The sequence below is a fragment of the Oryx dammah genome, unplaced genomic scaffold (genome assembly GCF_014754425.2).
Source record: "Oryx dammah isolate SB20612 unplaced genomic scaffold, SCBI_Odam_1.1 HiC_scaffold_11050, whole genome shotgun sequence".
In the NCBI taxonomy this organism is placed as follows: domain Eukaryota; kingdom Metazoa; phylum Chordata; class Mammalia; order Artiodactyla; family Bovidae; genus Oryx; species Oryx dammah.
The window spans coordinates 10,693,773-10,718,192 of NW_024080444.1; the positions used below are offsets into that span (position 1 = coordinate 10,693,773).

The 24,420-nt window shown below is 39.5% G+C and overlaps 2 protein-coding genes across 2 annotated transcripts in view; both read right to left on the minus strand.

The window, feature by feature from the left end:
• The window catches only part of LOC120860215 (interleukin-33-like), a 161,201-nt gene that overhangs the window by 110,458 nt on the left and 26,323 nt on the right, over window positions 1-24,420 (minus strand). The window lies entirely within an intron of this gene.
• Window positions 1,183-3,674, minus strand: LOC120860214 (ATP-dependent Clp protease ATP-binding subunit clpX-like, mitochondrial). The gene has a single exon (XM_040235992.1). It carries the CDS (start codon window positions 3,463-3,465, stop codon window positions 1,564-1,566), a length of 1,902 nt encoding a protein of 633 aa, XP_040091926.1. The 5' UTR covers window positions 3,466-3,674; the 3' UTR covers window positions 1,183-1,563.

Consider the following 24,420-nt stretch of genomic DNA (forward strand, 5'->3'; position numbering starts at 1 on the left):
TATATCATCAGATTCTCTAAAGGAAATAGACTTTAATTGAGATGGTTCAGATGAAAACTTTCCATAGAAAAGTTTCTTACAGAGATGTGAGCAAAATTAAGGAGACTAGGAACAGGGGAAGTCATATCCATCTTTAAGGCCTGTAGGGTCAAGAAATAGTTACTCCATGAGAGCTGGAGACCCAGGAGAGATAAATAGTCACTGACAGATACAGCACTGAAGCAAGAGGGCATGAGGCATAGACAACTCATTGGCCAAACTGAACCAAAAGCCAGCAGGCAAGAGAAACTGGGTGGTGGACCCTGTGGAGATCAGCTGTCCACGGCAAGATCAAGGCAAAGAGTAGGCTTTCATGTAAGGGAAACAGAGAAGAACCAACACAATACCCCTGCCTAAACCTCACCAATGTCTTCACTGTGCTTACAGATAAAGTCCAAGATCCTTGATATGGTTCTAGCTGTTTCCTGATCTAGACTGGGTCTTCTTCACCAATTTTATCACATATTTCCCTCTCTTCCTGCTCTATACTTCACTCACGTCAACTTTGGGTCTTTCATATCCAGGCCTTTTAAGAACTATTCTCTCTTTCAGAAATATTTTCTCCACTCTACCTTTTTCTTCAGTTTTATTGAAATATAATTGACATACAACACTGTGTAAGTTAAAGTTGTGCAGCATAATGATTTGACTTACATGCATTATGAAATGATTATTACAGTAAGGTAAGAACCTCTATCATTTCATAGAGATACCAAACTTAAAGACAAAATTCCTTATAATTAAAATTCTTAGGATTTACTTTCTTAGCAACTTTCGTATATAAAATGCAATTACATTTATCATGTTGTATACTACAATCAGTCACTCTCACTTTAACCTAGATGCAGTGAACTCACTTTTTCAATCTCATTAAATGTCCCTTCCTGCAATAGGTCTATTCTTACATGACCCTGATTGGGTTTAGTGCTTTCTCATGGATTCCCATATCCTACTTCCACATCAAAACCTTAAGTGAACTTCCTGTCACTCCCACTACACTGTAAGCTTTAGGGAGCACGGATTCTATCTATCATGTTCACCATTGTATCTTTGGTGTGCCTGGTACTGGTAAGTACTTACTGAATGAATGAGCATTTATTAGATTTCACATACTTGTCATTCACTACCTTTTCCATTGATTTCTTTTTTTTTTTTTTTCAATTTTAAAGAATTTATTTTCCCATTTGTAGAGTAACATTATTGTAAAATCCACAGTTATTGCAACACCTGCACTGCTTAAAAGAACTCCTAAGATTTTTTTTTAAGTATATTTTTTAAAAACCGAAACAAAATAATGTACATATTCTCTCAGAACACTGTGTCATTAAAATCCATGTAATATCAGTCTGTATAAATCAATGTGATGTTACATAATATACATGATCTGATTTTTATCCTAAAAGCTTCTGACCATGTATATGATATCCAAGATAGATCCAATGCTTTTAATGTCAGACTGCAGAGACAGTTACGATCCTAAACAAAAGAAGGACAACTTTATATACACAACAGAAGTCTGACAGTTTAGCTGTTTGCAGCATCTGCTTGACGAGGCCATCCTTCTTCTTCAATTCCAGAATCATACTCCTCTTCAGAGGATTCTTTGGTTGGAGCCCGGATGTATCCTGGTTCCTTCTTTCCTTCTACTACTTCTTTGTCAACCTCCACACATACAATATCAGAATTAGGAACTTCGAACATTGGTTCTAGTAACAGCTTTTCCATAATGGACCGGAGGCCTCGTGCACCTGTTTTTCGTTCTAGTGCCAATCTGGCTATAGCTTTTAAAGCATCTTCAGTGACATTTAGTTCACACTTATCCATGCTGAATAAGGCTTGGTACTGAGGGATAACAGCATTACGTGGCTCAGTTAGTATTTGTACAAGTGTTTTCTCATCTAGGCTATGCAAAGGAACTACCACAGGCAACCGTCCCACAAACTCAGGAATCATGCCAAACTCAATGAGATCTCTGGCTTCCACATGACGTAATAAACGATCTTTTTCTTCAATGTCTTGGTGAGTATTCGATTCTCCACTTTGATTGGCAAGGTCAGCAGCAGCTGCAGCCCTTCTACCTTTTCCCAGATTAGATGGTGTTCCAAATCCAAGATACTTTTCATTTTTCCTCCTGCTGATGATTCTGTCCAAACCATTAAAAGCACCAGATGCAACAAACAGAATGTTTGTTGTATCAACTTGTACAGTTTCTCCACGTAGCTTCCGGGAATTCTTTTCTGGAACATTGACTATCGTGCCTTCCAATAGTTTTAATAAGCCTTGCTGAACGCCTTCTCCACCTACATCCCGTAACTGATGAATGCCTGGCACACTGCCAATCTTATCTACTTCATCCAGAAAGACAATTCCTTGTTGTGCTTTTTCTACATTATAATTGGCATCTTGGAGCAGCTTGGCAATCACAGATTCAATATCTTCACCTACATATCCAGCCTGAGTCAAAGTGGTACAGTCACAGATAGCAAAAGGGACATCAAGGCATTTAGCTAGAGTTTGTGCCAGAAGAGTTTTACCTGACCCAGTTGGTCCAAGCAGCAAAATATTACTCTTTTCAAGTTTGATGTCATCGTGGGAAGAATCCAATACTTCACCTCCTCGTTTTTCCTGAGGTATTTGTTGATTTACCTGTTGCTGCACTGATGCTCCTAAAGCATTACCATGTGGGCTAATTCCAGCAATCTGAAGCAACTTTGTAAATCTGTACTCATCCTCCCGTCTTCTTATTTCTAACTCTCTAGGTGTTAATGATGTCTGCTTCTCAACTTCTGCCTGCTGTCTCAGATTAGCTGGGATATTATTATATATTCTCTTGTAATGATTGTATACAGCAACTGAAAGCACCTTCTTGGCAAACGACTGGCCAACAACGTACTTGTCGAGGTAGTTATAAATCTTCTTGGGGGGAGGAGGCGGTTTCTGTTGGAATGCCAATTTTACAGCTTCTGCTGCTGATTCAGGTTCTTTAATTATGCTTTTCTTTGAGTCTGCTTCTGATAACACAACAAAAAAATGATGACATTTTTCACACTTCACAAAGCGGGTGGATGACACGAAGGTCTCTACGTGTGTGCATAAGTCGCCACATTTAGGACAGCGAAGCTGGTTTCCACCTTTCCCAGAATTCCCAGAGCCTGATTTCTTACTGCTTCCCTCACTTGCTGATTTCTTATTTCCATCTCCAGAGCCATCTTTACTTATCCCATCTCTTGAGGCAAAGTATGCTGGTGTTTCTGTAAAAGCTCTAAAAGGAGCTCTTCGTAGAAGCTGAGTTTCAAAGGTCCCAAGCCTTCCTAAAACTGGTATATGAATACGACTACAAGAAATACCTCTTTGAGCGGAGACGAGCGATGAGCTAAAGATTCGCGCGGCCGCCGCGCCGCAAGTACAAGCTCCGCAGCCCGACATCTCCGCGGGGCCTAGGCCGGGGCTTCGCCCCCAGCGGCCCTCTGGGTCTCAGCGGCCGACTCTTTCTCGCAAAGTTCGCTCCCTTAGCTTTGGAACCTCTTGCCCGCTCTAGGCCCAATGCAGCGTTGACCCGCTTGGCACCAGGACCTCCGCTCTCTTCGTGCCCCACTGCCGTCTACTCAATAGACACCTAACCCCCCCCACCCTCCCCCTCCTCCTTCCCCCGCTCCCCGCCTCCCCGCCCACCGGGCCCCAGGAGCGTGCGCGCGCCTCCATTGATTTCTTTTTGTATCTATTTAACGTAGAGAGTTTATTAGGAGAGGCTGCTAGATTTTATCAGTGTCTTTTCAGCAAGTGTTCATGTAGTCATATGGCTTTTCTTTTTAATTTTCTGTTGTAATAAATTATTGATTTTAGACCATACACTTGGATTCCTTAAAGTTTTACCATCTAGTAATAATACGTGTAATTCATTTTATTAGATGCTAAATTTTGTTTGTTGATAACTTACTTAGAATTTTTATATCTAGATTCATTAGTGAAAGTGGCCTGAAAGTTTTGCTTTTTCATGCTCTTTAATTGGTTTCAGCAAAAGGATTATGCTGGCTTATAAAATAAATAGAGGAGCTTAAACTGCATCAGAATTACCTGTTATTTAAGAGTTAGAGCACAGTTATGAAAAATCGATCCTTGTTTTATTTTTTTAATATAAATTTATTTACTTTAATTGGAGGTTAATTACTTTACAATATTGTATTGGTTTTGCGATCCTTGTTTTAATGGCTTTAATAATCATCTGCATTAGTTTCCTATTGCTACTGTAACAAAGTAGCACAAAATTAGTAAAACAACACAAATTGATTCGCTCATAGTTATGGAGGTCGAATAAGCAAAATCAGCTTACTGGCTAAAGTCATTAGGGCTGCACCTCCTCTGAGGGCTCTGGAGAAGATTCTAGTTCCTTGTCTTTTTCAGCTTCTAGAGGCCACTTACATTTTTTTGCTCCTGGTCTTTTCTTGCATCTTCAAGCTAGTAGTGTAGCATCTTCAAGCTAGTAGTGTAGCATCTTCAAATCTCTGCTTCCCAGACACACTGTCTTCATTTATGGTCAGATCACCTTCTACCTCCATCTTATAAAGATACTTGTTATTACATTTGGGGCAACCTAGATAATTAAATAAAATGCTGAAGTTACACCTGCAAAAATCTCTTTGCTACAAAGGGTAATGTTCACAAATTCCAGGTAATAGAACCTGAGTGTACTTGAAGGTCATTACTTTTCCTACTACTCTTCTTATTATATACAAACCCTTGAGATGGCAGGAGGAGAAGGGGACGACAGAGCATGAGATGGTTGGATGGCATCACCAACTCAATGGACATGAGTTTGAATAAACCCCGGGAGTTGGCGATGGACAGGGAGGCCTGGCCTGCTGCAGTACATGGGGTCACAAAGAGTTGGACACGACTGAGTGACTGAACTGAACTGAGATTGCATCATTTGGACCAACCAGATAATGTAGGATAATCTCTTTATCTTCCAAACATAATCCTTTGACCATATAAAACAACTCATTCACAGATTCAGGGACAAGCACACAGACCTCTTTGGGGGATCATTTTTCAGTCTACCATATTACCTTTCAAATCTTTCCTGTGGAAATTGGTCTTTTGATGTTTTATACTTCTTTAGGTCAGGTCTAGCCATTTCCATTGTGGAAGGAAATAATCAATTTCTCTCTACTCCTAAAATTTGTTCCTGTAGATTTGTATAAAATATTCTCATAATTTTTATTTATTTTTAATTAATTTATTTATTTTAATTTGGGAATGATTACTTTATAATACTGTGATGGCCACAGGTAAATCCCTTTTCATTCCTCATCTGGTGTAATTTGGTTTCTTACAATATTTTGCTAGAATTAGGTTTGTGAAGGATATTTTTATTGATATTTTCAAAGGAGTAGCTTTTAAATCAACATTTTTTTCTGCATTTTTTTTTCTGTTTAATCCATCAATTTTAGGTTATATTTTATTTTCCTAGTTTGAATACTCATTTGTTCTAATTTTTTTTATCAAGTTTTTAATTTTTCTTCACAATTTGGAAATGCTGCTAAAATGTTTATACATTTCTTGTCTTACTAAGCAAATAAGCCTAACAACCATTCTCATAGTTAAAATTCATTATTAAAAGCAGCAGTTCTAATTCAGCAATGAAAAAATACCCTTGAGGGAGGCAAAGTCATTACTCCTAAACTAAGTGGGTCAAGATTGACTTCTGTTCCTTCTAATTTTTAAGATCATCTTTATATTATATATTTCTGATTTTATTGGATTATAATGAGTGTCTGGTTTTAAAACCTTTGTTGTTTTATTTTTTTATTTTTTCCACCAAATATTAATTTTTATAAATAAATAATGCTCAGGTAAAATACATGTTATCGACTCTAAATATATAGGTTCTATATGTATCTATTAAGTCAAGTTTTATTTACATGTTAAATTTTCTGTATTATTAGTTATTCATTGTTTAGAAAATTAATTCTTGAAGAAGCATATTAATATACATGATAGTTATATTGCTATTAGTGTTTTCTTTGTTTATAACAGTTTTTGCTGCATGCAGATTTATTTATTTATTTTTGAATCCACCATGGGTGTACATGTGTTCCCCATCCTGAACCCCCCTCCCACCTCCCTCCCCATCCCATCCCTCTGGGTCATCCCAGTGCACCAGCCCCAAGAACCCTGTCTCATGCTTCGAACCTGGACTGGTGATTTGTTTCACATATGATAATATACACATTTCAATGCCATTCTCCCAAATCATCCCACCCTCACCCTCTCCCACAGAATCCCAAAGACTGTTCTATACTTCTGTGTCTCTTTTGCTGTCTCTCATACAAGGTTATCATTACCATCTTTCTAAATTCCATATATATGTGTTAGTATACTGTATTGGTATTTTTCTTCCTGGCTTACTTCACTCTGTATAATAGGCTCCAGTTTCATCCACCTCATTAGAACTGATTCAAATGTATTCTTTTTAATGGCTGAGTAATACTCCATTGTGTATATGTACCACAGCTTTCTTTCTTTCTTTCTTTTTTTTTTTTTTTTTCATCACAGCACTGTTTATAATAGCCAGGACATGGAAGCAACCTAGATGTCCACCAGCAGACGAATGGATAAGAAAGCTGTAGTACATATACACAATGGAGTATTACTCAGCCATTAAAGAGAATGCATTTGAATCAGTTCTAATGAGGTGGATGAAACTGGAGCCTATTATACAGAGTGAGGTAAGCCGGAAAGAAAAACACCAATACAGTATCAGTTCAGTTCAGTTCAATCGCTCGGTCATGTCCAACTCTTTGCAACCCCATGAACTGCAGCACAGCAGGCCTCCCTGTCCATCACCAACTCCTGGAGTGCATTCAAACTCACATCCATTGAGTCGGTGATGCCATCCAGCCATCTCATCCTCTGTCGTCCCATTTTCCTCCTGCCCCCAATCCCTCCCAGCATCAGAGTCTTTTCCAATAAGTCAACTCTTCCTATGAGGTGGCCAAAGTACTGGAATTTCAGCTTTAGCATCATTCCTTCTGTCATGCAAGTGTATATTCATCGGTTCTTTGTCTCATCACAGCAAAGATTTGGAGCAATGGACATTAAAGCCCTTGGCGCGTCACAGCTCTTGGGTCTTGAACAAACCGTGTTATAGCTCTTAGGCAAATCAGTGTTACAGGTCTTGGGAGAGGGGAGAGAGAGAGGGAGAGAGAGAGAAAGAGCGCACGCACGTGAGAGAGGAAGAGAGAGAGAGAGAGAGAGAGCACGCACGTGGGAGAGGAAGAGAGACAGAGAGAGAGCACGCACGTGGGAGAGGAAGAGAGAGAGAGAAAGAGCACTTTGGCTCCTCCTTTTATATGTTTTCCTCCACCTGGGCCTGCCCTATGCAAATTGGGCTTAGCCAGGAGTGCTGTTTCTTCTACCTGAAGTCTTCACTCTGGTCCTCGGACCTTCCTTTGACCTTCCTTGTTTTTTTAGCCATCTCCATTTTGGACTCCTTTTCCCTATTCTACCTACCTAACATTCCCCCCTCAAGAGATAGGAGGCCCAATTCTTTGGGAATAGGGGTGTCGAGGTCTTTCTGGCTACTTCCTGCTGAACTTGGGTGGCGAGGGGTATTGGGCCTCCCCCTCTTGCTAGTCTCAAGCCTCAGAGTCCTTATAGTGGTGTCCATCTAAGGGTGTGATATTTTTCATCATCGGCTGTAGTTTTATACCTTTGTTGAACTGGCACTGTATGTTGTAGCTTGTTGACAGGTGTATTGAGTGTCCTCTTCTGTCTTCTTCCATGGCTTGACTCGTGTGTAGTGAATCCAAGAGTCATGTCCTGGTACCTTGACTGCTGGTGGAAAAGGCTTAACCTCTATGGTCTCAAAATTGGAGACTACTGCATACCCGGCTCTTCTTTTTCCATCCAAGACAAAGCTGCTTCCATCAGTGTACCAGATTTCCTCAGGATTGGTCAGAGGATCGTCTGACAATCCCTCTCGGGGTTTTGTCCAGTGGTCCAAGGTTTCTTAACCAGAGGTCTTCTGGGATCTGAGACTGGGCTGCGTGAGCTTTCTGCTGAGTTTGTTTTTTGCTGTCCCAGTTTCCAGCACGATGGGCCTTCCCCTGCACTGGATTTTCTTTACGTTCTGCCTCTACTGCGGGAGCTTCGCTGAGTTGGCCTCCGGCTGTGCTTGGCCTCTTCCACGCGGAGGTTGTTTCAGCCAGGTTACATCCGAGTCACGGCACCATAGATGTCACGCAAGTGTATGTTCCTCAGTTCTTTGTCTCATCACAACAAAGATTTGGAGCAATGGACATTAAAGCCCTTGGCGCATCACAGCTCTCAGGTCTTGGACAAACCGTGTTATAGCTCTTAGGCAAATCAGTGTTACAGCTCTTGGGAGAGGGGGAGAGAGGGGGGGAGAGAGAGAGAGAGTGCGCGCATGCACGCAGGAGAGGAAGAGAGAGCTGTACCACAGCTTTCTTATCCATTCATCTGCTGATGGACATCTAAGTTGCTTCCATGTCCTGGCTATTATAAACAGTGCTGTGATGAACATTGGAGTACACGTGTCTCTTTCAATTCTGGTTTCCTCGGTGTGTATGCCCAGCAGTGGGATTGCTGGGTCATATGGCAGTTCTATTTCCAGTTTTAAGGAATCTCCACACTATTCTCCATAGTGGCTGTACTAGTTTGCATTCCCACCACAGTGTAAGAGGGTTCCCTTTTCTCCACACCCTCTCCAGCATTTATTGCTTGTAGACTTTTGGATAGCAGCCATTCTGACTGGCGTGAAATGGTACCTCATTGTGGTTTTGATTTGCATTTCTCTGATAATGAGTAATGTTGAGCATCTTTTCATGTGTTTGTTAGCCATCTGTATGTCTTCTTTGGAGAAATGTCTGTTTAGTTCTTTGGCCCATTTTTTGATTGAGTTGTTTATTTTTCTGAAATTGAGCTGCAGGAGTTGGTTGTATATTTTTGAGATTCTTTGTCAGTTGCTTCATTTGTTATTATTTTCTCCCATTCTGAAAGCTGTCTTTTCACCTTGTTTATAGTTTCCTTTGTTGTGCAAATGCTTTTAAGTTTAATTGGGTCCCATTTGTTTATTTTTGCTTTTATTTCCAATACTCTGGAAGGTGCATGCAGATTTATGAGAGTTGTATTTATTTTGTAAATTATACCTTTTAAAATAACTTGGTGCTCTTTTTCATGTGCAATTTTTTTATCTTAAATTCAATTTTAACTAATATTAATATTGATATTCCTGCTTTCTTTTTTGCTTAAAATTACCTATTGTCTTTCTGTTTATTCATTTTCAAGCTTGATCATTTTGTTTTAAATGTTAATTGTAAGCACAGTATATCTCATTCCTTTAAACAGATCTAGTTTTATTTTTGATGTACAATATTATATTAGTTTCAGGTATGTAAGATATTCAGTATTTTTATACATTACAAAATGATAATCTGCCAGGGTCCAGCCCCGGTGGATCCAGGGTAATTCGAAGGGGAGATGGAGTAGGCGTCCTGGGAAAGAACTTATTTAATTACAGATATAAAGAGAGATTAGAAAAGGATAGTGTAGTAGGAAATATTAGTGGAGAAAAAGATGCTGAATAACTTGGTTTACGTGGAATACCAATAAAACTCCAAGACAAGGAGTTTGCACCACCTATGTAGGCCACAGGCATCTTTCTGTTCTCCCGAAGGAGAGGAGACACTGAGGCCTCCCCGGTCAGATTTTAGAAGCCCAGGCAAAATTAGCAGGCTTGGCAAGTATCCACGCTCCAGATGGGAATTCAGCCAGAAGGGGAAAGAAAGAATGACACGGGAGAATCAGTCTTTCCAGAACTGATCCGTTTTCTTTATTTTCAAGTTTGCTTATATACTTTTTATTATACATAGGGATGAATACAGAGTCACGCAGGATCAGCAGACCTGACCTTTATCAAAATCAGGTGCTTCATATAAAAGTATACAAAGGTCTTAGGGATTTTACATCATCTTCTGGCCATGAGGCCTGCTGATATTTTATGGCCCTTTCTGAAAATGGTCAGTCAACCAGAAAACTTATTTTTTCCAGGGGTGATTTTTTTCTTAAACCTGGCACCACCCTCTGAAGGTACCAGATAAAGTTGAATTCCTATAGAGTGAGGGTGCAGGGGGTTATAATCAAGAAAAGGAATTTACTTAGCCTAAGGTTTAACATGATTAATACCAAAGGTTAATACTTATTTCTTCCATATGCTAGTTATATTCATTATAAGGGCAGGGAATATGGAGATTTAGCAGCAAATATTGGCTCAACAAATGAAAAACCCTTCACCAATATAATTTCTAATCAACCCACTATACTATACTAATAATTTTCTAACTTCTCAAAAGAATCTGTATTTAGAAAGTTTAAAGCATCTTGTGCCTCTCACGGTTGGGAGGCTGTAAATCACATGTGGCTGGATGAATCTGCTCAGGCAGGCTAGAGAACCTTCAGAGGAGTTTGTAAGTTGAAACACTCTTGTTATGCCCAGGAATTTTTATTGACTGGAGCTGCAAGTTAACTCCTTCTCTGAGAGAGGTGGGGGGGGCAGCCCCCCATAAAGTCAGAGGTGTAGGTGAGAGCATAAAACAGTAAAGTAGGCAGATTCTGGTTTTGGCGGTAGATGCTCGGGAACAAGGGGTCTCCTGAGGTTTGATCCCGCCTTTGCATAATGCCAAGCCTCCTTCCTCATGACCTTTGCCACGGGCAGAGTTCCTCACGCTGGCTCCCGGCAATAATCATAAAAAGTCTAGTTACCATCTATCACCATATGAAGTTATTAACAATATTATTGACTATGTTTCCAATTCTGTACATTGTATCTTCATGGTTTTCAATTTTATAACTAGAAGTTTGCACCTCTTAATCTCCCTCAACTATTTCACTCATCCCCCTACCCCTCTCCCCGAAATCACCAGTTTGTTTTCTGTATTTTTGAGTATGTTCTATTTTATGTCTATTCATTTGTTTTGTTTTTTAGCTTCCACATATATGTAAGTAAGTAAGCAAGTTAGACGTCTAACTCAATGAAAATATGAGCCAAGGCGTGTAGGGCCACCCAAGACAGATGGGTCATGGTGGAGAGTCCTGACAAAATGTGATCCACTAGAGAAGGGAATGGCAAACCACTTCAGTATTCTTGCCTTGAGAAACCCATGAACAGCATGAAAAGACAAAAAGATAGGACACCAAAAGATGAACACCCCAGGTTGGTAGGTGCCCAATATGCTATGGGAGATCAGTGGAGAAATAACTCCAGAAAGAATGAAGAGATGGGGCCAAGGCAAAAACAACACCCAGTTATGGATGTGACAGGTGGTGGAAGTAAAGCCTGATGCTATAAAGAGCAATATTGCATAGCAACCTGAAATGTTAGCTCCATGAATCAAGGCAAATTGGAAGTGGTCAAACAGGAGATGGCAAGAGTGAACATTGACATTTTAGGAATCAGCGAACTAAAATTGATTGGAATGGGTGAATTTAACTCAGATGACCATTATATCTACTACTGTGGGCAGGAATCCCTCAGAAGAAATGGAGTAGCCATCACAGTCAACAAAAGAGTCCGAATTGCAGTACTTGGATGCAGTCTCAAAAATGATAGAATGATCTCTGTTCGTTTCCAAGGCAAACCATTCAATATCACAGTAATCCCAGTCTATGCCCCTACCAATAATGTTGAAGAAGCTGAAGTTGAATGGTTCTATGAAGACCTACAAGACCTTCTAGAACTAACACCCAAAAAAAAGATGTCCTTTTCATTATAGGGGACTGGAATGCAAAAGTAGGAAGCCAAGAAATACCTGGAGTAACAGGCATAATTGGCCTCGGAGTACAAAATGAAGCAGATCAAAGGCTATCAGAGTTTTGCCAAGAGAATGCACTGATCATAGCAAACAACTTCTTCCAATAACACAAAAGAAGACTCTACACGTGGACATCACCAGATGGTCAGTACTGAAGTCAGATTGATTATATTCTTTGCAGCCAAAGATGAAGAAGCTCTATACAGTCAGCAAAAACAAGAACAGGAGCTGACTGTGGCTCAGATCATGATCACCTTATGCCAAATTCAGACTTAAGTTGAAGAAAGTAGGGAAAACCACTAGACCTAAACTAAACATACCATTTAGGTGTGACCTAAATCAAATCCCTTACAATTATACAATGGAAGTGACAAATAGACTCAAAGGCTTAGATCTGATAGACAGAGTGCCTAAAGAACTATGGACAGAGGTTTGTGACATTGTACAAGAGGCAGTGATCAAGACCATCTCCAAGAAAAAGAAATGCAAAAAGGCAAAATAGTTGTCTGAAGAGGCCTTACAAATAGCTGAGAAAAGAAGAGAGGCTAAAGGCAAAGGAGAAAAGGAAAGATATATCCATTTGAATTCAGAGTTCCAAAGAATAGCAAGGAGAGATAAGAAAGCCTTCCTCTGTGATCAATGCAAAGAAATAGAAGAAAATAATAGAATGGGAAAGACTAGAGAACTCTTCAAGAAAACTAGAGATACCAAAGGAAAATTTCATGCAACGATGGGCACTATAAAGGACAGATATGGTATGGACCTAACAGAAGCAGAAGATATTAAGAAGAGGTGGCAAGAATACAAAGAAGAACTATACAAAAAAGATCTTCATGACCCAGATAATCACAGTGGTGTGATTACTCAACTAGAGCCAGATATCCTGGAATGTGAAGTCAAGTGGGCCTTAAGAAGCATCACTATGAACAAAGCTAGTGGAGGTGATGGAATTCCAGCTGAGCTATATCAAATCCTGAAAGATGATGCTGTGAAAGTGCTGCACACAATATGCCAGCAAATTTGGAAAACTCAGCAATGGCCACAGGACTGGAAAAGGTCAGTTTTCATTCCAATCCCAAAGAAAGGCAATGCCAGAGAATGTTCAAACTATTGCACATTTGCACTCATCTCACATGCTAGCAAAGTAATGTTCAAAATTCTCCAAGCCAGGCTTCAAGAGTACTTGAATTGTGAACTTCCAGATGTTCAAGCTGGATTTAGAAAAGGCAGAGGAACCAGAGATCAAGTTGCCAACATCTGTTGGATCATCAAAAAAGCAAGAGAGTGCCAGAAAAACATCTACCTCTGCTTTATTGACTATGCCAACATCTTTGACCATGTTGATCACAACAAACTGTGGAAATTTCTTTAAGAGATGGGAATACCAGACCACCTGACCAGCCTCCTGAGAAATCTATATGCAGGTCAAGAGGCAACAGTTAGAACTGGACATAGGACAACAGACTGGTTCCAAATCGTGAAAGGAGTACATCAAGGCTGTATTTAACCATATATGCAGAGTACATCACGCAAAATGCTGGGCTATATGAAACACAAGGTAGAATCAAGACTGCTGAGAGAAATATCAATAACCTCAGACATTCAGATGACACCACCCTTATGGCAGAAAGTGAAGAGGAACTAAAAAGCCTCTTGATGAAAGTGAAAGAGGAGAGTGAAAAAGTTGGCTTAATATCAACATTCACAAAACTAAGATCATGACATCCGGTCCCATCATTTGATGGCAAATAGATGGGGAAACAATGGAAACAGTAACAAACTTTATTTTGGGGGTCTCCAAAGTCCCTGCAGATGGTGACTGCAGCCATGAAATTAAAAGACGCTTGCTCCTTGGAAGAAAAGCTATGACCAACCTGCTGCTGCTTGCTGCTAAGTCTCTTCAGTCGTGTCCAACTCTGTGCGACTCCATAGACGGCAGCCCACCAGGCTCCCCCATCCCTGGGATTCTCTAGGCAAGAACATTGGAGTGGGTTGCCATTTCCTTCTCCAACCTAGGCAGCATATTAGAAAGCAGAGACATTACTTTGCCAACAACGGTCCATCTAGTCAAAGCTATGGTTTTTCCAGTAGTCATGAATGGATGTAAGAATTGGACCATAAAGAAAGCTGAGCGATGGAGAATTGATGCTTTTGAACTGTGGTGTTGGAGAAGACTCTTGAGAGTACTTTGGACTGCAAGGAGATCCAACCAGTCAATCGTAAAGGAAATCTGTCCTGACAATTCATTGGAAGGACTGATGATGTAGCTGGAACTCCAATACTTTGGCCACATGGTGTGAAGACCTGACTCACTGGAAAAGACCCTGATGCTGGGAAAGATTGAAGGTTGGAGGATAAGGGGACAACAGAGGATGAGATGATTGGATGGCATCACTGATTCACTGGACATTAGTTTGAATAAGCTCCAGGAGTTGATGATGGACAGGGAAGCCTGGCGTGCTGTGGTCCATGGGGTTACAGAGTCAACACAACTGAGCAACTGAACTGAACTATGAGCACTTTTATGGAATATGAGATTTAAACCTTGACAAGGACTCTTGAGTATAGGACAAACTGGGTGACTCTAAGTTACCTTCTAAGGTGACTCTTTAACGGTTGGAAAGAATCATGACTAATGCCAAGTTTCCCAGAAGATAACAGAGTAGGGAATAAAGAGGCAAAGGAAATAGCCATGCTGAAACAAATGTTATGTGAAACCAAAGACTCTCAGATGATGATGTGCCAAATAAGGGCTCAGAGTACATGTCGTTTCTCCAGATATTAGGAATGCACTGGTTAAAAGGATATCAGGATCATTAAGTAAGTTCTGCTTACTCAGGCTGTTGGTAGGAGATGCAGTCACAGAGCCAGGTTCATTAATGTCATGTGGATAATAGAGGCCTTGAAGTACTAGAAGTCAGGTGGTAGTACTTGACTACTTAAAGCCAAAGTGTCATAGTTTTCACAGTGACCAGCAAAATCAGAGAGGCTGCCAAGAAAGCTTGATCTTCAGGAGGTTATTGAGATATTAATGGAGTTTGAGACCCCTATAGGCAAAATACACAGGCGGTTATTTTGGCAGGCACTCAAGAGTATTGTGCAACCAAAAAAAGAAAGGGAGGAGGCAATCATGGAATACATAGAAGTTGAACACAGAAGTCCTAGTAGAGTTATGGTACCTTGCTCAGTTCTTAGATCTAAACCAATTTTTATACAGAGAACCCATTGACTGAAAATGAAGCTAGGTCGTGAGTAGGAGGGACCCTGAAACATGATGGCAAGCATATACTATAATGATTTTTTCAGTTCTTCCTTATGACCGTTTACTCAGATGACTGTATACTGGAGAAAAAGCAGTGCCCAGTTCGTTTGACCTAAAGAAAAGAGCTATAGTAGTAGGAAAAGCCAAGTAGAAACTTTGGAAACTGCCTTTCCCTAGCTGGCCAACCTACGAAGTCAAACACAGTATCACTTCCTTGTGGCAGATGGGAGGGCAGTGCTGGTGGAAATTAATGCCATTTTTAAAGACTTAAAGTCATACCAGTGATGGTCCCTATAGTATCTCCATTTAATTTATAAGTCTGTTCCCTGTATAAACTGACTAGATTCGGAAGGATGACTGTAGCTACTGCAAGCTCAACCAAGTAATAGCCTAATAACATCTTCTGTGTCAGACATGGTATACTTACTAGAATAGATGGATAAGGCCTTCAGTAAATAGTATGCAAACAACAATTTGGTAAATGTATTCTTTTCTATTATGATCAGGAACAGTATGATCTGGCATAAAAAACAGACTCATAGAATAATGGAACAGAATAGACAGCATGGAAATAAACCTACTTTAGAATTCTGTATTGGTTTTGCCATACATTGACATGAATCCATCACAGGTAAAATAATGAAATTGGAACTATATCTTGCACCATGTACAAAAGTCAACTCAAAATCCATTAAAGACTTAAGGATAAGACCTGAAATCAGTATCCTCCCAGAAGGAAAAACAAGTAAGCCAAACAATCAGCACCCACTTTTAAAAAATGGGTAAATGACACAAATAGACATTTTTCTGAAGGAGGTGCACAAGTGATCAACAGATATATGAAAAAGGTGCCAGAAAACATACATGAAAATACAAATCAAAACTATAGTAAGATATCACCTCACACCTGTTAGGATGACTATTATTTAAAAATTAAAAAATAACAAATGCTGGTAAGGATGTGGACAAAAGGAAATCCTTTGTACAATGTTGGTGGGCTTGTGAAATAGTTCAGCCATTATGAGAAACAGTACAGCAACTTCTCAAAAAATTAAAAATAGAACTACCATATGATTCAGCAGTCCCACTGCTGAATATATATTCAAAGAAATATATATTCTTTGCTGGATATATATTCAAAGAAAATGAAATCATTGTCTTGAAAAGGCATTGGTACTCTCATGTTTGTTGCAACATTATTCACAGTAGAAAAGAAATGGAACAACCTAATTGGCAGTGGATGAATGGGTGTAGAAAATATGGATGTGTACTCACATGTAAATACAAACATACACAAACACAGAGAGTTTGAGGTTTGGGGTGGCACAAGCCCATCTCCTTTCATGGCCTTGCAATAAACTTTTCTCTGCTCCAAACTGACATTTCATTTTGCTTAACCTCACTGTGCATCAGGCACAAGAACTTGCACTAACACAGAGAGAAACATTATTCAGCCATTAAAAAGAAGAGATCCTATCATTTATGGCAACATAGATGAACCTAGGGGACATTATACTAAGTGTAATAAACCAGACATGGAAATAAAAACATTGCATGATCTTGCTTATATGTGAATGTGAAATATGAAAAGAAAATTGAGCTTGCAGAAACAGAGAGTTGAGTGGTTGTTATCAGGAGTGAGGATGGGGGAAATGGAGAGGTGTTGCTCAAGGGTATGAACTTTCAGTTATGAAATGAATAAGTCCTGGAATTCTAATGTGGCATGGTTACTATACTTAAAGTAAGGAAAACTTGAAATTTGTTTTTCAAAGACTCTTTCAAAGAAAAAGTTTGATCATTGTTATTTTTGTAACAATATCACATTGTTTTAATTATTATAGCTTTATTTTTTCAATGTATGTAATTGAATATTCATTCTGTATCATATCTAAGAATATCTAAGATTTTTTTAAAAATCTTTTTCATTTGTAATTTCTCTCTTGTGTATTTGTCTTGCTTAATAGTAAGAAACCTGAGAAGTTAAATTATCTGCATGATTGCTTAAAGCAGAGCTTGTCAAACCTTTTGACCTAGGACACATAGAAAACAATTGCATTTGCACAACCACCTGGAGTAAGCAAAAAAGGCATCTCAAGTTCAGACTGATCTGGAGGGTTTGGGCTCTCAAAGAAAGGAATGCAAAGGGATAAAGCAGACGGGTTTCAATTTAACATAAGAAGGTGAGGGAGGGTAGGCTTCATTGAGAAGGTGTCATTTAAGCAAATTCATCAAGAATATTAAGAAGTAGTCATACAGGTATCTGGGGGAAAACTGTTCCAGTGTGAGGAAACAGCAGAGACAAAGGCCACAAGGCTAGGGTAACACATTTGGCCTTGAGAAATAGCAAGAATTCCTTTGAGGAAGGAAGAGAGTAAAGGGACATGCTGTGGGTTTGTTTAAAGAGGTGACTGTGGCATGTTAGATAGGACCTTAAGGCTCAAAGAAAGGACTTGACTTTTTATTCAGAGACAAATGGGGAGCCACCACAGGCATTTAGCAGAAGAGTGGCTTAATCTGAATAGACTGTAGGGTGTCTAGGGTCAAAACAGGGAGACTTGAAAAGAGGCTATAGCCATAATCCCATTAAGAGGTGATGGTGATGTAGACCAGGTAAGAGCAATGGAAGTGGTAACAAATGATTAAATTCTGGATCTTATGAAGGTTGACTTGGGTCAGTTGCTTAACATCTCTGAACATTAGTTATAAATCAGTAACATGAAGATAAATAGTGTTGGGGTCCTTTAATGGACCGGGACCTGGCGGTCTGGAGTTGACAATAAGAAAGTGAGACAGCCAGAGAGAGAGAAAGAAAGAAAGACACGGGGACCCAAGCTCTGATGGAGCAAAGGTGCTTTAATGATTTTTATGTGTGTATATATAGGCTGTTGTATAAGAAATTTCTTTCGACAATGATAAAGATCAGAAAACCAAACGTATAGTAACCGTTACCAAGGGAACAAGGGATAATAATGGTCATAAGGTCAGGAGACAGTCCATATCTCAAGAAAAAGGGGGGCAAGACTAAGCAGTCTTGTTATAAAGAGAATGTTTACTAAAGGAGACCCAAGCCTGTCTCACACAATGACCTCAGTCCTGAGAGCTGCGTGCAGTTCTACTTGCCTCCGACAGAGGCTGATAAGGAACAAAGGATTTATGAGGAACAGCATGTAGGAATCCTCCCGTTAAACATTCCCTGACAAAATAGTATCTACCTTGTATAGGTATTATGGGACTAAACGAGATAGTACACGTAAGGTGTTTAATATGGTGCATGGCTCAAAGTAAGCAACAGGGCATGGAAGCAAAAAGTCTTAAAAGAATTCAGAAAATCATCTACTCATTCACTTATGCCCTCCAAAATTACTAATTGAAATAAATATTTGTATTCTGAATAGAAGTTCAGATTTGAAGGGGTTATGGTTAAAATTCCTTGGAGAAGCCACTCAGATAAAACTGAGACTATAGAAACTTTTTTGAAGTATAAAGTAATTTGATGTTGGCTAGAAATGCCCAGTCACAATGACTGTAGGAGATTCCAACCATAAATCTTATTTACTAAAATGTCTCTTGAGAAGGACACACTTGTGAGTCTCTATTTTGCCACTCTCACAAATGCATCTTTCTGCATCTATGAAGAGTCAGATTACCCAGTAAGAGCTTTTAAGTCAAGAGAAAACTGGAGGGGAGAATTAGTTATAGCTGAGTCAGCATTTCAGGGTTAAACTTTCAGCCTTTCTATCCTGACTGACCTCAATATTTTGGATTCTATTATTTAACTTCAGTAGAAGATCAACCTTTCAATAATCCTGGTTTGTACGTAATTGAAGAAGAGTAGGAACTAAGAGCTACAGACTTACGATGAAGCATTTACTACTTGAGCAAGCACGTTGTTTTACTCACACCATACTCTGCTCAACAGACATTATGACAGTGGGGAGAAAACCTTTCAGATTAATTATTAAGAGATTATCCAGTTGGCCTTGAGTAATATGATTCTCTGAAATTCGTGCAGCAGAAATAAGTGGCTTTATGTGCACTCAGCACCTATGTGTTTATTATGTCTCTACTATGTCTCCATGAGCAGGTATTGAGCACAGAGGATACAAAGAAGAATGAGACATTAGGAACTGCATCTAGGAGGGGCTGTCAATCTGAGAAGATACCCAGGGACCATACTGCCAGTTCTGCCCCAACTAGACCCCTGGTCCTCTGGCAGAGATGTCTGCCCCAGGAAGATGCCTAGAGATGGGGATCTAAGGCCTTTGAGCTGGATGCCTTTGGTGTGCCTCTCGAGGTCCAGTCTCCACTCTCCACAACCCTTCTGATGATTATAGAGGCCGACATTATGGGCTGCTCCCCTTGGTAACTTTGCCCAGATTAGTTTCAAACAAATACCTGTTTCTCTCTCATGTGACACAAGGACTGAGAGTTGATAACACTTCTGTGGCTCAACTGTGGATATGGGGCACTACAAATCTGTTCCACATGTCTGTCTTCAAATCCAGGGCCCCTAGCTAAAGGATCAGTCGCTCTTGGAACATACAGGAAGAGAGTGACGTCAGGGATTTTCGATCCTGGGCTCCCTCCTTAACCAAGTTTCTGTGCATTGGTGGATTCCCTGTACTGAACCCTCAGCTGCCACCTGACAATCCCTTCCTAGAGCTACACTTTCTGGGCCCTGCCCTCCTTCATGACCCTTCCAGCACAAAAAGCAGCGCCGTGCTTGGTTCCCCTTCACACTGCCCAGCCTTTTGAAACTGATTCTTTTGTTAACCCTCCTTGGGTTCCCTGTTTTTAGTGCCATGGTTTTCCTGCTAGGACCTATCTGACAGAGCCTGGTTACAGAGTTAGAGACTGCACTGATGCAGTTGTTCTCTGCAGGTAGATTAGGGCACAGCAGAGATCTGGGTGCCCTGAGACAGAAGAAATTAAATTCCAAGCCAGGAAAGAGTCCATCTAGCCAGCAGCTTTACTGCAGCCTCTGGGGTCTATTTTTCCCTTCTCCCTGGTTCCACTCTGGGAATGTAAAAAAAAAAAAAGAAAGAAAGAAAGAAAGAAAGCTTGATATTTGAGAGAAGTAGTTCACAACGCATTGGTGTCTGGACATTGGTAAAGTTCAGAAGCACCTAGATGGGTCCAATGTTCAGCTAGGTGTTCTAGATAATGACCCTGGCAGGTAATTTTTTGGGAGATGTTGGGATGGAAGGGGTATAGGCACAGTGTCCAAGGTAGTCTCTCTGTGGAACATCAGAACCCTCAACCACTTCAGAGCCCTCAAACCATGTGTGAAGGGTTTGTGATGGTTGGGACCTGGCATCTCTGAAGCACATGAGGCTGGAGTCTCACGCCAGTGCTCTTTGCTCTACGGTGGTCCTTTCCTGCAGTTCTATTTCTTTCTGCTATTCCATGATAGGTTAGTCTGACAACCTAGACTGCTGGCTTTGCATTCACTCCCTTATACTGTACCACACTGTATACAACTGGCTATATTCCTTGTGTTCTGTGCTCAGTCATTCAGTCCTGTCCGACTCTTTGCAGCCCTATGGACTGTAAGCCCACCAGGCTCTTCTGTCCATGGAATTTTCCAGGCAAAAATATGTTGTAGCTAATTTATTTATACATAATAGTTTGTATCTCTTAATCCCCTACCTCTACCTTGCCCTTGCCCACTTTCTTCTCTCCAATGGTAATGATTAGTTTGTTCTCTGTAACTGTGAGTCTGTTTCTCTTCTAAAAAAAATTTTTTTGCAGTATAATTGATTTACAATGTTGTTCATTTCTGCTATTCAACAAAGTTATTTGATTGTATATATTTGTGTATATATATTATTTTTCATATTATTTTCCATTAGCTTATCACAGGATATTGAATATACTTCCTTGTGCTATACAGTAGTAGTTGGTTGTTTATCCATTCTATATATAACAGTTTGTATCTACTAATCCAGACTCCCAGTACTTCTCACCCTGTCACCCTCACCCTTGGCACCCACAGTCTGTTCTCTATTATCTATGAGTCTGTTTCTGTTTCATAGATATGTTCATTTGTGTCATATTTTAGACTCCATTACAAGTAATATTATATGATATCTTTCTTTTTCTGACTTACTTCGCTTAAGTAATCTTACTTATTTACTTCACTTAATGATAATTTCTGGGTCCATCCATGTTCCTTAAATGACGCTATTTTGTTCTTTTTATGGCTGAGTAATACTCCATTATATATATATATACACACACACACACAAATAAATACATTATATACAATTGTATATATAGATACACTACATCTTCTTTATCCCTTCATCTGTTGATAGACATTTAGGTTGTTTCCATGTCTTGGTTATTGTAAAAAAAAAAAAAGTGCTGCTATGAACATAGGGGTGCATGCAACTTTTTGAATTATAGTTTTGTCTGAGTGTATATCCAGGAATGGAAATCCTGGACCATATGACAGCTGTATTTTTAGTTTTTTGAGGAACCTCTATACTACTTTCCATAGTGGCTGCACCAATTTACATTCATAACAAGAGGGTAAGAAGGTTCCCATTTTATGGTGTCTTGTCTTATATTTAAGGCTTTAAGTCATTTTGAGTTTATTTTTATGTATGGTGTGAGGGTGTGTTCCAACTTCATTGATGTGCCTGTGGTTGTCCAACTTTTCCAAAACCACTTTTTGAAGAGACTGGGATTATGATGTTAAAGTCTCTTACCATTATTGTATTCCTGTCAGTTTCTCCTTTTTTGGCTGTTTTATTTGTTTATGTATTTGGATACTCCTACTTCCAGATGTTCAAGCTGGTTTTAGAAAAGGCAGAGGAACCAGATATCAAATTGCCAACATCTGCTGGATCATTGAAAAAGCAAGAGAGTTCCAGAAAAACATCTATTTCTGCTTTATTGACTATGCCAAAGCCTTTGACTGTGTGGATCACAATAAACTGTGGAAAATTCTGAAAGAGATGGGAATACCAGATCACTTGACCTGCCTCTTGAGAAATCTATATGTAGGTCAGGAAGCAATAGTTAGAACTAGACATGGAACAACAGACTAGTTCCAAATAGGAAAAGGGGTACATCAAGGCTATATATTGTCACCCTGCTTCTTTAGCTTATATGCAGAGTACATCATGAGAAACGCTGGACTAGAAGAAACACAAGCTGGAATCAAGATTGCCAGGAGAAATATCAATAACCTCAGATATGCAGATGACACTAACCTTATGGCAGAAAGTGAAGAGGAACTAAAAAGCTCTTGATGAAAGTGAAAGAGGAGAGTGAAAAAGTTGGCTTAAAGTCAACATTCAGAAAATGAAGATCATGGCATCTGGTCCCATCACTTCGTGGGAAATAGATGGGGAAACAGTGGAAGCAGTGTCAGACTTTATTTTGGGGGGCTCCAAAATCACTGCAGATGGTAATTGCAGCCATGAAATTAAAAGATGCTTACCGCTTGGAAGGAAAGTTATGACCAACCTAGATAGCATATTGAAAAGCAGAGAGGTTACTTTGCCAACAAAGGTCCATCTAGTCAAGGCTATGGTTTTTCTAGTGGTCATGTATGGATATGAGAGTTGGACTGTGAAGAAAGCTGAGCACTGAAGAATTGATGCTTTTGAACTGTGGTGTTGGAGAAGACTCTTGAGAGTCCCTTGGACTGCAGGGAGATCCAACAGTCCATTCTGAAGGAAATCAGCCCTGGGATTTCTTTGGAAGGAATGATGCTAAAGCTGAAGCTCCAGTACTTTGGCCACCTCATGTGAAGAGTTGACTCATTGGAAAAGACTCTGATGCTGGGAGGGATTGGGGGCAGGAGGAGAAGGGGACGACAGAGGATGAGATGGCTGGATGGCATCACTGACTCAATGCATGTGAGTCTGAGTGAACTCCGGGAGTTGGTGATGGACAGGGAGGCCTGGCGTGCTGCAATTCATGGGGTCGCAAAGAGTCGGACACGACTGAGAGACTGAACTGAACTGAACTGAACTGATGTTGGGGGTATACATGTTAGAGATATCCTCTTCTTGTGTTGATCCTTTTATCATCATATATATAGTGTACTTCTGTATCTTTCTTTATAGCCTTTGTTTTAAAGTCCGTTTTGTCTGATGTGACTATTGTGACCCCTGGTTTGTTATCTTTTCCATTTGCATGATCTGTATTTTTTTCTATCCCCTCACTTTCAATCTATGTGTATCCTTCGCCCTTAAGTGGATGTCTTGTAAGCAGCATATTATGGGCTCTTGTTCTTTTATCCAATCTGCCACTCTATGTCATTTGATTAGAGCAATTAGATCATTGGCATTTAAGGTAGTTACTGAGAGATATGTATTTATTGCCATTTTAAACCTTTTTTGTCCATTAGTTTTGTATTTATTTTTTGTCTTTTTTTTTTCTTTTTTCTCTTGTGGTTTTACAATTTTATTTTGTATTATGCTTCTGTTCTCTTCTTTTAGTTTTTGTGAATCTATTGCGTATTTCTGATTCACGGTTACTCCATTTTTCATGTATGTTAGCCTCCTCCTATATCTATTTGCTTTTAACTGGTAGTTATATAGGCTCAAACACATTCAGGGCATGGCGGGGACAGTGTGGAATTTGCATTTTCTTACTCCCTTCCCCTGCATTTTATGATGTTCTCTTTTACACATTCATATTTAACCTTTTGCTATTTATTGTGGTTATCATTGCTTTCATAAAATATTTTTGATTAAAAAATTTTTATACTGGTTTATATAAGTGATTTACTTTGGGGATTTTCTCTTTCCTAGATTTTTGCTTCTTTTTAATTTACAGAAGGTTTTTCAATATTTTTTAAGGATAGGTTTAGTATTATTGTATTCTTTTATTCTTTGTCTCTTCTTCTATTCTAAATGGTAATCTTTCTGGGTAGAGTATCCTAGGATGCATATTTTTCCCTTTCTGAACTTTGAATATATCTTATCACTCCCTTCTGGCCTGCAATCTTTCTGTAGAGAAATCAGCAAATAGCCTTATGGAGGTTCCATTGTAACTAACTCTGTTTTTATCTTGCTGCCCTTAGAATTCTCTCTTTATCTTTAAATTTTGTCATTTTAATTATTATATGCCTTGGTGTAGTTCTGTTTCAGTTTAACTTACTTGGGACCCCTCTGCTTCTTGTAACTGGATATCTGTTTTCTTCTTTAAGTATGGGAGTTTTTCAGCATAAATACATTTTTAATCTCCTTGACATCTAGAATGTGAAGTCAACTGGGCCTTAGAAAGCATCACTATGAACAAAGCTAGTGGAGGTGATGGAATTCCAGT

Coding starts and splice junctions, on each gene's coding strand:
- LOC120860214 (XM_040235992.1), bottom strand. CDS start 3,465: ATGTCGGGCTGCGGAGCTTGTACTTGCGGCGCGGCGGCCGCGCGAATC.